At 40.5% G+C, this 15,237-nt stretch overlaps 2 protein-coding genes across 4 annotated transcripts in view; one reads left to right on the top strand and one right to left on the bottom strand.

The window, feature by feature from the left end:
• Positions 1 to 10,300, bottom strand: part of LOC109256559 (zinc finger protein 570) — a 37,708-nt gene extending 27,408 nt beyond the window's left edge. The window contains exons 1-3 of one of the 3 annotated variants that reach the window (XM_019431983.2): positions 10,142 to 10,300; positions 8,424 to 8,484; positions 936 to 1,019 (exon numbers count right to left, since the gene is read on the bottom strand). In XM_019431983.2, the coding sequence (XP_019287528.2) occupies positions 936 to 968 (33 nt within the window). In that variant the 5' untranslated portion in view covers positions 969 to 1,019; positions 8,424 to 8,484; positions 10,142 to 10,300. Of the gene's footprint in view, positions 1 to 935; positions 1,020 to 1,744; positions 2,479 to 8,423; positions 8,485 to 10,141 lie in introns of those variants that run through there. The other 2 variants (XM_019431985.2, XM_019431984.2) reach the window with 2 other exon arrangements.
• Positions 10,301 to 10,351: 51 nt separating this feature from the next.
• The window catches only part of LOC128772491 (zinc finger protein 569), a 33,616-nt gene continuing 28,730 nt past the window's right edge, over positions 10,352 to 15,237 (top strand). Inside the window, exons 1-2 of the mRNA XM_053906348.1 lie at positions 10,352 to 10,496; positions 11,967 to 12,122. The gene's annotated coding sequence lies outside the window, so the exon portion shown is untranslated. The remainder of the gene's footprint in view (positions 10,497 to 11,966; positions 12,123 to 15,237) is intronic.

Below are 15,237 nucleotides of genomic sequence, written 5' to 3'. Positions count from 1 at the left end.
AGCAGCAGTAAAAGTCGTCAGCCTCTGGATACATTTTGAACATAGAACAAATAGAACTTCACGATTGGAAGACTTTTAAGTTGAGCATCTGAGATAAGGAAGTATGTGAGAGTTTCCTAATTGGTTTCCCTGTTTCTATCCTTGTTCCATTTGGTTAATTCTCAATAGTAGCCAGAGTGATTTTATTAAATGAGAGTTAGATATGTCACTTCTATGCCCGCAAACTTACAGTGGCTTGTTTCACCAAGTTTGAGACGTTTGAGTTTGACATATCTACTACATAACCAAGTGAAGATACTAAGTCTAGTTGATTGGATATAGAAGTCTGGATTTCAGGAGAGAGGACTGGGCTGTATATAATTTGGTGGTTGTCAGCATATAGATGGCATTTAAAGCCATAAGACAGACTGAGATCTCCAAAGGAGTGAGTGTAGATAGAGAAAAGAAGAGGACCAAAGACTAAGACCTTTTACTTAATAGGTGCTTAATAAAAAAATGTTGAGTGAATGAATGTTTGGACAGAGACTAATGAAGAAGTTGGTCTGTATCTTGGGGAACAGCATTCCAGGCAGAGGAAACAGCAAGTGCCAAGGTCATGAGTTAAGAACGTACTCAGCAAAAAAAAAAAAAAAAAAAGAATGTACTCCGTTCACTACAAGGAAGCTAGCTAGTGTGGCTAGAACTGAGTATGTGAGTTGCAGAGTGACAAAATGAGGTCAGAAGGATAGTCAGGGACCAGATTATGTATGGTCTTGCCGGCCAAGGCAAGGACTTCAGCATGTATCCTGAATGAGGTGGGAATCAACTGCTGGAGAGTTTTAATAAGTGACATGAGATTAGTTACTCAGTAAAGTGTCAGCATAAGCAAAGTTAATGTCTGCTTTGACATCTGAAGAGCAGGAAAATCATTCAGGAAATAGAAAACACCAACTCACCTGGTACATGGCTTTAAGAAGTCCAACAGCCATTCTTTCCTCTTCTTGGCTCTTCTCTTGGGAAATGGCAGTGTCCTTGGATGACTGAGATGGGGAAAAGAACAAGAAAAGGTAGGGTTTCCCTATAGCATCCAGAATCACCAGCCTAGAATTTTTCGGCTTCTCTTTCCTCTGTTACACCCTTCCTTCCAATAGAAAGAAAGCATACTGGAGACCTAGAAATTTGTTTGCATACAAGTTAACCCATGCCTAAATCACTTCCTTATTATTTTAACAGTAGATTTTCTCGATTTTTACAAATAAAGACTCTGAGGAATGTAATCATTTACATAAAGGCACACAACTAATGACTAACTGTACCAAGATCAAATAAAGGTCTTCTTGACTCCACACTCTCTCTCCTCTCCAATAGACCAGTGGTTCTGAAACTTGGTGGCACACCGGCATCACCTGGCTGGCTTCATAGTCTCAATCAGTCCCCCCACATACTCATTCTTAAAAACTATAGCGCCAACCACCGTCTGCTGACACAGAACAGTCAGCGGCCACGACCGTCACGCTCTCCCAAAGCTTGAAGTCTCAAACACTAGCAACCGACGTTCACTCTCACAACCCCAGTCACAAAGAGGCCGAGGGTACTGGAACAAACGGGGGACACAATACCCTCCACACCCCCCACCCCCCCACTTACAGTCTCACTCTGTAGCATCAACTATCGACTCACTCGCACCCACAGTCACAGATACGACGTGCACAGGCACATCGGATGACAGTCTCACACTGTATGACAACCAACCACGATCTCGCACCTAGAGTCACGCCGAGGGCCCGGAAACCGACGACCGGGTGACCCACAAGCCATTCCTCAGCCCATTCCCTACCTGCAGAAGTAACTGCGGGAAGATCCCGTCTCCGCCCTGAATGCTCAGGCAATCTCTACCCCGGCCCACCTCCTGCCCTAAGAGTCTTATGGAACCCACCCCCGCGGGCCCGGAAAGAAGCTACTGGGCCTCCGGAGGACACAAAGGGGCCGCCGGCCCAGTAATCGCAGGGGCCACTGGGAAATGTAGTCCGGACCAGAAAAAGCGGCGCTGCAGAGTCCGACTACACTGGCGCGTCTCCGCCGGGGGATTCGTAACACCGCCCCTCTGCCCTGGGTCCTCCCACGCTGACTTCTTCCTGGCCCTACAGTGGGAGCCCAGATCTCACTTCGGAGCCTGGGTCCGCCACGGGAACGGGGTAGAGTGTCAACTAGATGGCCTACGATTGAAGTGCGCAGACACAAGTGCTCCGTCCACCTCTCTTAGCAACCAGGCGCAGAACTTAGAGTCGCGGAACAGCCGCAGGGGGTGAGGTTCGGGAGCGCGCCCACGCAAACGGAGTGAGGGGCGAGCACCTACAGTTGTGCTGGGGTACCCGAAAAAGTGTGTGGGACAGGGAGGGCAGGGAGTAGAGTGCGCAGGTCCCGACTTCCCTAGAGCGTTTCAGCTTCGGAAATGGTTACCTCGAAGATCGCAGGGAAAGGGTCGGGGTATAAAGTGTCACCCTCGCATACCGTTCTTGTATTTGTGATTTGGTGATGATTGGTGTGAATGTGTCCTCCCTTCCTAAAATGGCTCTTCTACCGGGTGTCTTCCAAGTTCCCTTATTCTGTCCATTCAGATACAAATGTCACATCTCCAAAAATGCCTTCCCTGATCACACCACTCTGACCACTTTAATCTGACTCTATACTCCCTTAGAATGGTGTTTAAATTTGAACAAGTTCTGTAACCTGGCTAATTTTGTGAGTGGTGCCACGACCCTCTGATTCTGTCATTGTGTGTCCGTGTAAAACCCTAGGTGTTGGGGCGGGCATGCTGTTTTTCTGTGACCATGTGTGAGATTGTGTTGTGTGTGAGAATGTGCTATAATAGAAAGGGACTGCCTGGTGTAAAGTGGAGTAGAAGTGTGATATAATAGTGTGTGTGGACAGATCCTGAGGATTATACTAGTGGATGTGGATGGTGTGTGGAATTTTTCCTTGTGGTATCAAATTAGAAAGCACCTAGTGGGTGCCAGATGCTCTTGGAGGTGCTGGGATAGACATAAACAAAATAAACTTTTAAAAATAGCAAATAGAGGGGCTCCTGGGTGGCTCAGTCAGTTGAGCATCTGACTTTGGCTCAGGTCATGATCTCATGGGTGTGGGTTCAAGCCCAGCATCAGGCTCTGTGCTGACAGCTTGCTCAGAGCCTGAAGCCTGCTTCAGATTCTGTGTCTCCTTCTCTCTCTGCCCCAACCCTGCTCATGCTCTGTCTCTGTCTCTAAAAAATAAATGTAAAAAAAAAAAATTAATACAAAAATAAAGATAAAAATAGCAAATAGAAAGTGAGTAGAAGGGCAACCTCAAGAGGCTTAATACATGTGTAATTTTGTTTTAATGTTTACTTATTTTGATAGAGAGGGCAGGGAGGGGCAGAGAGGGAGGGAGAGAGAAAGAATCCCAAGCAGACTCCATGCTACCAGTGCAGAACCATGAAACCATGAGCCCCTAACTGTGAAACCAAGAACCGTGAAACCATGACCTGAGCTGAAACCAAGAGTTGGATGCTTAACTGAGCTACCCATGGGTCCCTACATGTATAATTGAGTAACAAATAGAAATCTGGTTCCAGGGACGCCTGGGTGGTTCAGTTGGTTAAGCATCCGACTTTGGCTCAGGTCATGATCTCACGGTTTATGAGTTCAAGCCCCGCATCTGGCTCTCTGCTGCCAGCGTAGAGCCCGCCTTGGGTCCTCTGTCCCCCTCTCTTTCTGCCCTTCCCCCACTTGTACTCACTCGCTCTCAAAAATAAATAAACATTTAAAAACAAAAATCTGGGGGCACCTGGATGGCTCAGTCGGTTAAGCATCAGACTTTGGCTCAGGTTATGATGTTGCAGCTCAGGGGTTCGAGCCCCACCTCAGGCTCTGTGCTGACAGCTGCGAGTCTGGATCCTACTTCGGATTCTGTCTGTCTCTCTCTCTGTCCCTCTTCCGCTCACACTCTGTCTCTCTTTCAAAAATAAATGCACATTTTAAAAAATTTTTTTAAAAATAAATAAAAATCTGGATCTACACAAGGAATGAAGAGCATCAGAGATAATAACTACTGGGTAAATATGTAAGACTTTTTTTAATATTATTTAAATCTTGTCCAAAGATAAATTATTGTTTAAACAAAAATATAAACAATGTAGTTTAGGATGTGAATGTAAATCATATGACAACAATTGCACAAAGACCAAGAGAAGAGAAGTAAATGGAAATAAACTATTGGAAGTTTCCTCCGTTCTGTGTGAAGTAATATCACTTGAACAAACACCATAAGTGAAAGATGTATACTCTTAAGTCCTATAGCAACTACTAAACTAAGAAAACAAAAAGTTATAGCTAATAATCCAACAAGGGAGATAGAATGGAATCATAAATTATCATAAATCACTCAATCCAAAAGAAGTCAGATAAAGAAAGGAACAAAAAACAGATGGGAAACAAATTGCAAGACGGAAGGTTTGTATCAATAATCAGATTAAATATAATTTATCTGAAAATCCAATTAAGAGGCAACAGAGTGTCATAGGGGATAAAAAAGCATGACTCAACCATATATTGCCTATGAGAAACTGAATTTAACTCCACCAATAGGTTAAAGGTACAAGGATGGAAAAAGATACACCATGCTAATGCTGTGTAGAGAAAGCTGGAATGACCTTGGATTTGGCAATGGATTCTTAGATGCGACACCAAAAGCACAAGCAACCAAAGGAAAAAAGAGATATATCAGACTTCACCAAAATGAAAAACAGGGGTGCCTGGGTGGCTCAGTGAGTTAAACGTCCCACTCTTGATTTGGGCTCAGGTCATGATCTCACAGTTCGTGGGTTGGAGCCCCATGTCTGGCTCTGTGCTGACAGCTCAGAGCCTGTGTCTCCCCTCACTCTCTGCCCTTCTTCCACTTGCGCTCTGTCTCTGTCTCTCAAAAATGAATAAATATTAAAAAAAAAATTTTAAAGAAAACAGTTTGGCAATTCTTCAAAAGCTTAGCATAGTTTACCATATGACCCAGCAATTCCACTCCCAAAGGCAGTGATAGCAAGAACTTGAACAGATACTTGTATTCTAATGTTCATTATACCATTATTCAAAATAGCCACTAGGTGGAAACAACCCATGTCCATCAACAGATAAACTGACGAACAAAATGTAGTATATATATGCAATGGAATGTTATTCAGCCATAAAAAGGAATAAAGTTCTGATAATATGGTACTACATGGATGAATCTTGAAAAAATTATGCAAAGTGAACTGAACCTACACAAAGGACAAATATTGTATTCTGCTTATATGAAATATTTGGATTAGACAAATTCATAGAGAAAGAAAATAAGAGGTTACCAGGGGATGTGGGGAGGGAGGAATTGAGAGTTGATTGCCTAGTGTGTTTAGTGACTACAGAGTCTTCATTTAAGTTGATAACAATTTTGGGAGCGCCTGGGTGGCTTAGTCGGTTAAGTGGCTGACTTCGGCCCAGGTCATGATCTCATGGTCCGTGAGTTGGAGCCCCACGTCGGGCTCTGTGCTGATAGCTCGGAGCCTGCAGCCTGGAGCCTGCAGCCTGGAGCCTGGAGCCTGCTTCTGTTTCTGTGTCTCCCTCTCTCTGCCCCTCCCCCGTTTGCGCTATGTCTCTCGCTGCCTTTCAAAAATGAATGTTAAAAAAATAATAATAATAATAAGTTGATAACAATTTTGGAAATAGATAGTATTGGTGATTGTACAACACTGTGAACATACTTAATGCCACTGAATTGTACACATATAAAAAATTCTTAAAATGACAAATTTTGTGTTATACATTTTATGGTCATATAAAAATTTAATAATGTAACATACCACAAATGGAAGTGTATACTTTAAATGGGTGGATTGTATGACATGTGAGTTATATCTCAATAAAGCTATTAAAAAAAAAGAAAACTGGAGTAGGTGTATTGATATCTACAAAGAAGATTTCAGAACAAACAATAAGGATAAAGTTAATTTCATAATACAGTGGTCAGCTCATCAAGAGGAAATAACAATTGTAAGTGTCTAATGCACCTAACAATAGTTTCAAAATACATGAAACAACAAACTGATAAAACTAAGAAAAGAGAAAATCCACAGTGGTAAGTCAGAGATTCCAATACCACTCTCAGTAAATAAGCTAAAACACAGAAGATTTGGAAAACACTGTCATTGAGCTAATTGATATTTACAGAGCAAAACCAAAAATAGCAAAAAAAATACTCATTTTTTTCAAGTGTACCTGGAGCATTTACAAAGGTAGAACATATACTGGACCAGAAAACAAGCCTCTTTCCACAATGAAACTGAATTAGAAATCAGTAACTGAAAATATGTGGGTAATTCTCTAATATTTGGAAACATATACATTAAAATATTTTTAATGTTTATTTTTGAGAGCATACAAGCAGGGGAGGGGGGGCAGAGAGAGGGGGGAAAGAAGAACCAAAGCAGGCTCTGTACTGACTGACAGCAGACAGCCCCATGTGGGGCTCAAACTCAAGAGCCACAAGATCATGACCTGAGCCAAAGTCAGAATTCAGACGCTTAACCAACTGAGCCACCAAGGCACCCCAGAAACATATACATTTCAAAATAACCCATGGGTTGAAGAAGAAATCAAAAAGGAAATTAGAAAGTATTTTGAACCAAAAGAAAATGAAAACTATATAAAAATTATGGAAGGCCACTGAAGCAGTATTCAGGGAGAAATTTATAGAAACAAATACTATATTAGCAAAGAAGAAATCAAAGTCTCAAATCAATGACTTTTCCATTTTGACATACTAGAAAAAGAAGAGCAAATAAAACACAATGTAAGTAAAACAAAGGAAATGATGAAGATCAGAGCAGAAATTAGTGAAATAGAAAACTAACAAATAAAATAAATCAATGGAACCATAAAGTGGTTCTTTGAGATTAATAAATATGATAAAACTAGCCAGACTGATGAGGAAGGAAAGGGAAATAACATAAACTACCCATATCAGGAATGAGAGAAGTGACATCTCTACAGATTCTACAAATATTAAAAGGAAAACAAAGTATATCATACCAACCTTAATCCAGTAAACACAGAGCCTGCTTCAGGTCCCTGGTCCCCTTGTCTCTCTGCCCCTCCCCTGCTCTCTCTCTCTCTCAAGAAAATAAATAAATATTAAAAAAAAAAAAAAAAACCCTCCCTGCCAGTCTCCTTTCCTTCCTCTTGCAAACCATTTGCAGACTTTCTTGGGAAGCCTGTCCTGCTTTTCCTAGGAAGCCTCATTATGTGAGTAATAAAACTTTTCATACCCTCTTGGTGTGTGTATGGCATCAAGAGTCTCAACACCCCACCCAAATTTTGTGGGTGGTACCTGCATACTGGAAAATAAATGGGTATCACAATTCACAACAGATAGGAAAAGGTACCAATGTCTTTTTTCACAGGTGACATAATCATTTAATGTAGAAAATCCAATGGAATCTCCAAAATTCTAGTAGAAACACTAAGCGACTTTAGCAAATTAATAGGTTCCAAGATCAAGGTACAAAAATCAATTGTGTTCTTATATGAAATACAAGGTACAATCAGAAATTGGCAAGGAACAATTGGAAAGTGAAATTTTTAAAAATTCCATTTAAAATAGTACCAAAAACTGTGAAATACTTAGGGGTAAATCTGACAAAAGATTTCATTACTTTTATGTCAAAAACTACAAAATATTGCTGAGAGACATGAATGAAGATCTAAATAAATGGAGATATATACTATGTTCATGAGTCATGCGATGACTTTCACCATTTGAAAGATGGCACTTCTCCCCCGATTGATCTGTATTTTCAACACAATCTCAATCAAAATCCCAGATAGTTTTTTTTTTTTTCATTTGTGCTTTTGGTATACATTGACAAATTCCTTCTAAAATCCTTCCTACGTGTTTACCTAAAAGAAATGAAAATTTATGTTCACACAAAAAACTGTACATGAATGTGTACAGCAGCTTTAGTTATAACAACCAAAAGTTGGAAACAACTCATGTTCTTCAGTGAGTGACTGACTAAACAATGTGTGGTATATCCACATGGAATACCACTCAGTAATAAAAATGAATTACTTATACATGTAAAAACATTTATGAATCTCCAGGGAGTTATGCTGCATGAAAAAGCCAATGCCTAAATTACACATTATATCATTCCATTTATATAATATTCTTGAAAGGTAAAATTACAGAGATGGGAGAACAGATTAGGGTTGTGGGGCCTTAAACAGGGGGCTGTGGGCAGGAAGGAAGTGGGTGTGGCTACAAAAGAACACATGAACTATCTTTGTGATGATGTAAATATTCTAAACCTTCACTGTATCAATGTAAATACCCAGGTTGTGACACTATACATAATTTTGGAAGATGTTACTTACCAATGGAGGAAACTGGATAAAGGGCACACAGGATCTCTGAATTATGCAAATCTAGAATTATCTCAAAATAAAAAATTAATATTAAAAGCTAGGCCAAAAAAGAAAATATATTCTAAGGTGGTAGACCAAAATCCAATTACATTAAATGTAATTCACTAAATATAAATTAAAGATTAAGATTGTCATTATTGATCTTAAAATAATGCTGTTTAATAACAGACATGCTTTAAAAATAAAACAGGTTAAAAACAAAAGGATAGAGATAAACCATGCACTAACCAAAAGAAGGATGGTTAAACTATAGTAATATCAAAATAGACCAAGAATTAAAAAAAAAAAAGCCATTATAAATAGAGTAAACTCCAACAGGACTGATCCAACAGGAAATTATTACAATTCAAACAACTCAAAATGTATTCCATCCAATAAGAGAGCTTCAAAATATATAAGGCAAAGTTAACAGAAATAAAAGGAGATCTAGACAAATCTCCAAGTATAAAAAATCAGGAAGCTGGATGGACACAGAACACCCAATTCTGTTCTTTTATCATCTTAACAAAATGATAAGCAAAAATAATTCTTACAGAAGACAGGAAAAAATTTACTATTGGTAAAGACAAAATACAAACAAAACTCATTTGGAGGGCACGTTCCTTTTATGTAGTGTTTGGGAGTTTATTGTCCCTTCCCAGACCAATTCACACTCTCTGAAGCAGCGCCCAATATCATCTAGTGAAAGGAAGACATCCTAGAGGTACCATAGTCCTACGGGCTTTATATAGCTTCATGGTAAGCTTATGAGTCAGTAGCCTCTCTGATAATCTCCAACAACTACAAGTTCCTGATATTTAGTATGCTGTAGTCTGCAGCATTTCGTTCTCATTGCCAGCCTATCATAGCAGAAAAGCATTGGGCTAGTGTTTTCAGAGGCATTTTCTCCATTTTAGTCTCTTCTGCAAAATTACTGCAGTCTTCAACTTTCATTGTCAATGGTTTTTTATTTCTTCTCAAGTCAGAGCCTGACCCATATGAAATGCTGAAAAAAAAGGAAAAATCTTTAGGGCAGTAGTGGAGTAACAGAGAATAAAAAAGCATGGGTGTTTCAGTTACATGGATTCACAAACGTTTAAAATTCCTCCCATTTAATATCTTGGTGACTGTGGTTTATAAACGGAACCTTGTAAGTTTCAATATTGTAGCAGGCTCGAGTCCGAAAAGCAGAAACACACAAAGAATTGACAAAAGCACACAGTATCTGAAAAAACTGCAGGGTCAGAATCAAACGGTCACAAGAACATACAACGCGACCATTGTCATACAAATGGTCGCAAATTCGCACGACCCTCAGTCACTGGACCTGAGAGTCTCTGGACTCCATAGACGCCCTACCACCAGGTCCACGGCCTAAATCTGCCACACACGGTGACACAACACCACTCCCCTCTTCTGCCTGCCAGGAACTTGAGGGTCAAGCTGGTCCATCTCGTCCCGCCACGGGCCCCTGACTTTTCCCAGTCTTCACCCTGCTGAAGTCCGTGTGGGGCCCGGACAAGACGGAACTAAACCCACTCAGCGGAGCTTCCTTCACGTATCAGGCACCGTAACACCGGGAAACCGGCGACCCAGCCAACCGTAAGAAGGCAGGCACTTTGCGCAGAAAATAGACTTGGCCGTGAAGGCCTCTGGGAAATGTAGTCCTCGGCCGAAAAGTTGCTAACCTTTTCAGATTCTTTTCAACACCAAGTTGCACTTCCAGGCTCCTAGTGGAGTGCCGGGCTCAAGTGAAGCAGCTGCAGCAAAACTGTTGAGCCTCCAGGGCAGATCTTGGCGCCCTTAAACGCAGCGGTACGCTAATTACCGCTACTCGCCGACAAGAAAGCCGGCCCGCCCCCACCCCCGTGAGCCGCGGGGGCCTCTGGGAAGTGTTGTCCGGCGTCTAACGGACCGAGGCTCGTGCTGCCCTCAGTCACAGCCGACGCTGACCTTACAGGAGCCTCCGACTCAGCCCGCAGGGGTTGTGCCACTTGGGCGGCATTGAGTTGTGGGATTGGGCCTGTATCCGCGGGCTCCTTGGTGAGTCTTCGGGAGGCCTCGAGCTCTGAGCCCTGGACCCTTTGTGCTGGTTGGGAGTAGGGGCCTGCGGACCCCGTGCCTGCGTGCTGGAGGAGGATGCCGGCAGGGCTGTGCAGGTGCGGGTGGTTCCCTGCGGCCGTGGGAGTGGCGCGTGATGGAACTGTTTGCCAGACATTTGTGACTGAGTGTGGCCGTGAGAACGTGTGTGTAAGCGGATTTTGTGGGTGTGCTTTTCCTTTTACGTTTCAGTATGAATGTGGGTGCGAACGTGCGTGATTGTGGGATCGTGAGTGAATGATAAACTCGGTGGATGAAAGGTAGAGCACGGTTGTGTGTGTAGGTTTGTGCGACTGTTTGTATCAGTGCCTCATTTCTTTGGTTATGGTAATTGAAAATGTGTTTTTATGTGAGATATCGATAGCCCCAACACTTGGTATTTATTTACGTTAAATTTTATTTTTGTGTATTAGCCTCGTTGTTTGCGTACCAACTTCATGCTCCTTGCCCCCGACTCCCCGCCCCAAATCGCAAAATACAGAAAAGGTCATGGAAAACAACGTTCATAATTCTGCCAGCCACCGTCAAAATTTACTTCTCATCTTTTCACTCCTCTGTGAATACATTCATGCATTGCTATATTATTATATATGTCCATAATAGCTAAGAAATTGGTATCACACTACACATACAGTTCTGTAACCTGCCTTTGTCATTTAACAATACACAATATCTTCCCATTTAAACATTTACAAATGTATGTCGTCATTTTAAAGTTTTTCATGCTCTACAGTTTAATACATTTACCCCTGTTGATGGGTAATTTGTTTTTTTCAGTTTCTTGCCATTATGAACAATGTGTTTATCACAACTAGTTGTCATATGTTATAATGCACTTACTAATTTGGGGGAGGAGGTGGAGGGGTAGGCTTCTAGAAGGGGAACTGATAGGTCAAAATATATGTGGTTATTAAAGGCTCCTTAAAGCTATCCAATTATTCTCCTGTAAGGTTCCAATAATTTACAGTATTAGTGGCATAGTATAAGATTGCTGTATTCATACACCCTTGATAACAATGGTTATCCACTATTAGTAATCTTTGCTAACCTCATAGATATAAAATTTCATTAATTTGCAGTTTGGTTACATTTTATTTTTATTTATTTATTTTTTAAATTTTTTTTAACGTTTATTTATTTTTGAGACAGAGAGAGACACAGCATGAACGGGGGAGGGTCAGAGAGAGGGAGACACAGAATCTGAAACAGGCTCCAGGCTCTGAGCTGTCAGCACAGAGCCCGACGCGGGGCTTGAACTCACGGACCGCAAGATCATGACCTGAGCCGAAGTCAGCTGCTTAACCGACTGAGCCACCCAGGCGCCCCTGGTTACATTTTAAAAATCTTTGTGAAATAGGTGTTTTCTAAAATATTTTTCTGAAGCAGTATTCTCTTTTCAAATTTGTTTTCTAGATTCTTCAGGTACTAATTCATTTATCCATCAGCACTCCCTTTATTGAATGCTGTCTGTGTGAAAGGAATAATTCTAGATGCTTGGGATATAGCACTGAACAAAAGAGAAACTCTCTGCTGTCATGGTACTTACATTGTCGTGGACCAGATAATAAGGTAAGTGAGTTAAGTATAACATACATTCAGTAGTGAAAAATATTAAGAGACAAAGTAAAACAGAAGGGCATATACAGTGAGAGAAGGGAATTCAAGTTTTAGATGGTGTGGCTAGGGAAGGCATCCTGAAAAGGTAATAAAGATATGATGGAAGTGGAGCACCGGGGTGTCTTAGTCAGGTAAGCATCCAACTCAGTTTCGGCTAATCTCATGGTTCGTGGTTTCGAGCCCCAAGTCAGGCTCCATGCTGGCATTGCAGAACCTGCTTGGCATCCTCTCTTTCCCTCTCTCTGCCCTTCCCCTGCTCATGTGTGCGCTCTCTCTCTCTCAAAATAAATGTAAAAAACAAAAGATATGAAGGAAGTAAAGGAGCTATTTATGCATGTAATTGAGGGAAGGTTATTCCAGGCAGAGTGAACAACAGTTATAAAAGTCCTGAGGTGGGAACCTGCTTGTTAACAGCAGAGAGGCTGGTATGGCTGAAATAGAGCAAATGAGATGGAGACTAGTGGGAAATGAGAGAAAAAAGGTAAGTGGAGGGAAGAAGGGTAGATCAAGTTCATAACTTGGGCCATATTATGATTTGGCTTTTACTGTGAATGAGGTGGGAAGCTGTTGGAGAGTTTTGATCATGGGAGTGACATTATCTTGCCTACAATGTAAGAGTGTCACTTTGGCTGCTCTGATGAGGAACTATACGAAGAAGGATGGGGGTGGGGGGACAAGGGTAGAAGAGACCATTTAGGAAACCTTTACAATAATCTAGGGAAAAGATGTCCGTGACCTGGAACAGAGTAGTAAAAATGGTAAGTAGTCATGTATTGGATATAATTTAAAGATAGAGCTGATGGGGTTTGCTGAAGGAACTGATGTGGAGTATAATTGTGACAAGAGGACACAGTATTTTTCAATCTGGCACACTTGAAGAACAGAGTTATCATTAACTGAGAAAGGAAAGAAAGTAGGAAAAACTGACTTGGGGCAAAGGGAGATAGTGAGATTTCAGTTTGGAATATAGTATATGAAGCATGAGATGCCCATTGGACATTCAAGTAGAGATATTAAGTTGGCAGTGGGATATACAAGTCTGAAGTTCAAAAGAAGAATCTGAGGGGTGCCTGGGTGGCTCAGTGGTTAGGTTAGCACGGAGTCTGCTTGGGATTTCTCTCTGTCTCTCTCTGCCCCACTGCCGCTCTCATGCATATCTGTGTGCTCACACGTGCACACTCTCTCTCAAAAAATAAATAAACATTTTTTTAAAAAAATTATGTGAGATCTAGGCTAGAGACATAAATTTGGGAATTATCAATATGTAGATATTTAAAGTGAATAGACTGAATGAGATCACTTAAAGGGTAGGATAGATAGAAAAAGATAGAGGTAAAGGACTTATATCTGGGTCACTCCAACAAAGCCTGGGAAATGAGAAGGAACAAGCAAAAAGGACTGGAAGGGACTAGCTAGAATGGTTGGAGGGAAGCTAAGTGAGTTTGATACCCTGGAAACCAAAGGAAAAATGTGTGTTAACAAGAACTGTGTCAGTGCTGCTGATAGGCCAAGTGAAAAGACGACTGAGAAAGGAATGTTGACTTTAGCAACATGAAAGTCATTGGTGACCCTGAAGAGGAGTTTCAGTGGAGTATGGGGCTAAAGAGAGAAATAGAGAAAAAAGTTTGGAGATACCTGTTATAGATAATTCTTTAAGTTTTTCTTTAAATGGAAGAGGAGTGAAATAGAGGGGTAGATGGAGTTGGATTTAACCAGAGTGTTGGTTTCATGAACTAATTAGGAGTAATGTGAGGCAAGGGTGTCTAAGTTGGCAGGAATTAATTATATTGATTGACTGAATTTTAGGCCAGGTAAGTAGAAGAGTGAGGATAGGAAGGAGGTGAGGGACAGTGAAAAATTGGTAGAATGAACGAAGTTCCTGATGGGGTTGAAGGACTGTTGGGTTGAAATATTAGAGGAAGTAAGGTAGAGAGATGGGATATTTTTCCTTTACTTGTCAAATGTTTTCAAAATAGAACAATCCCTCTTTTTACCACTGTATCAGTTTAAGAAAACATGGAAGATTACCAGCTATATTTCAGTAGGGGTTACAAAATGATATTTGGTATAAATGGTGTTTGAGTTCTGCATTCCTTCTTCATTTACTGGCTGGAATATTGTAAAGAAAAAAATTTCCCTCATCAACCCTTTGGTTACCTTGAAGAAAGTTTTTATAGGAAAAGCAGAATAAACTGATTCTTTCCCTTTATAGGTTTTCAGGCTATTGAATTGGTTCCTTAGCATTTCCCAATGAGTTGTTGTTTTTACTGTTATGTACTCATAGATTTTAGCATATTTGATGTAATTCAAACCATTGTGCTTATTTTCTCTGTTAAGCTCAAATTTTCCCATCTTTGGTTGTCTTTTCAAGATGTCTTTTAAGTTTTGTGTTTTTTTTTTTTTTTAACACATCTCTGGAAGTCTTTGATAGTGTCCTACATTTCTGGTATGAAGGTTATTCCAAGATCATTTTGGATATTTCCTGCCTTAGGCATGGAATCAGGCATTTTTTTTATGGTGCTCTGGTTCCTTTTATTAGGAAATGATATTTTGAGACTACCGTTACAGTGCTTATTGTTATTGGCAGGGTCATTGTTTCTAGAGTTTTTTTTTTTTTTCCTTTTTGGTGGACAGAGCTAGGAAATACACTCTTTTATTTTTTAATAGCTTGATAATATTTTATCCATTTAAAGTGTACAATTCAATGTTTGGTTTTTTTTACTATATTCACAGGTATACCCATCATCATAATGTAATTTTAGAACATTTTTGCCCCTCCTAAAAGAAATACATATTAGCCTTCAGTCTCCTATTCCCCTTCTTCATCCCAGTGTAATCAACCATAATCAGCTTTCTGTCTCTATAAATTTGCCTTTTCCAGACATTTGGTATAAATGAAATCATACAACATATCATCTTTTGTGACTGGCTTCTTTCAGTTGGCATGTTTTCAGTGTTCATTAATGTTGTAGCAGGAAGTATATTCTTAACAGAATGGACTTCATGAGTTCATATTGCTATTTCCAATTTTAAAAATTCAGAATTACCCACTTTTTACTTTGGTTTT

This window comes from Panthera pardus, unplaced genomic scaffold (genome assembly GCF_024362965.1).
Source record: "Panthera pardus isolate Hobbes unplaced genomic scaffold, ASM2436296v1 HiC_scaffold_18, whole genome shotgun sequence".
NCBI classification, from domain to species: Eukaryota; Metazoa; Chordata; class Mammalia; order Carnivora; family Felidae; genus Panthera; species Panthera pardus.
This window is presented reverse-complemented; position numbering and strand designations above follow the sequence as displayed.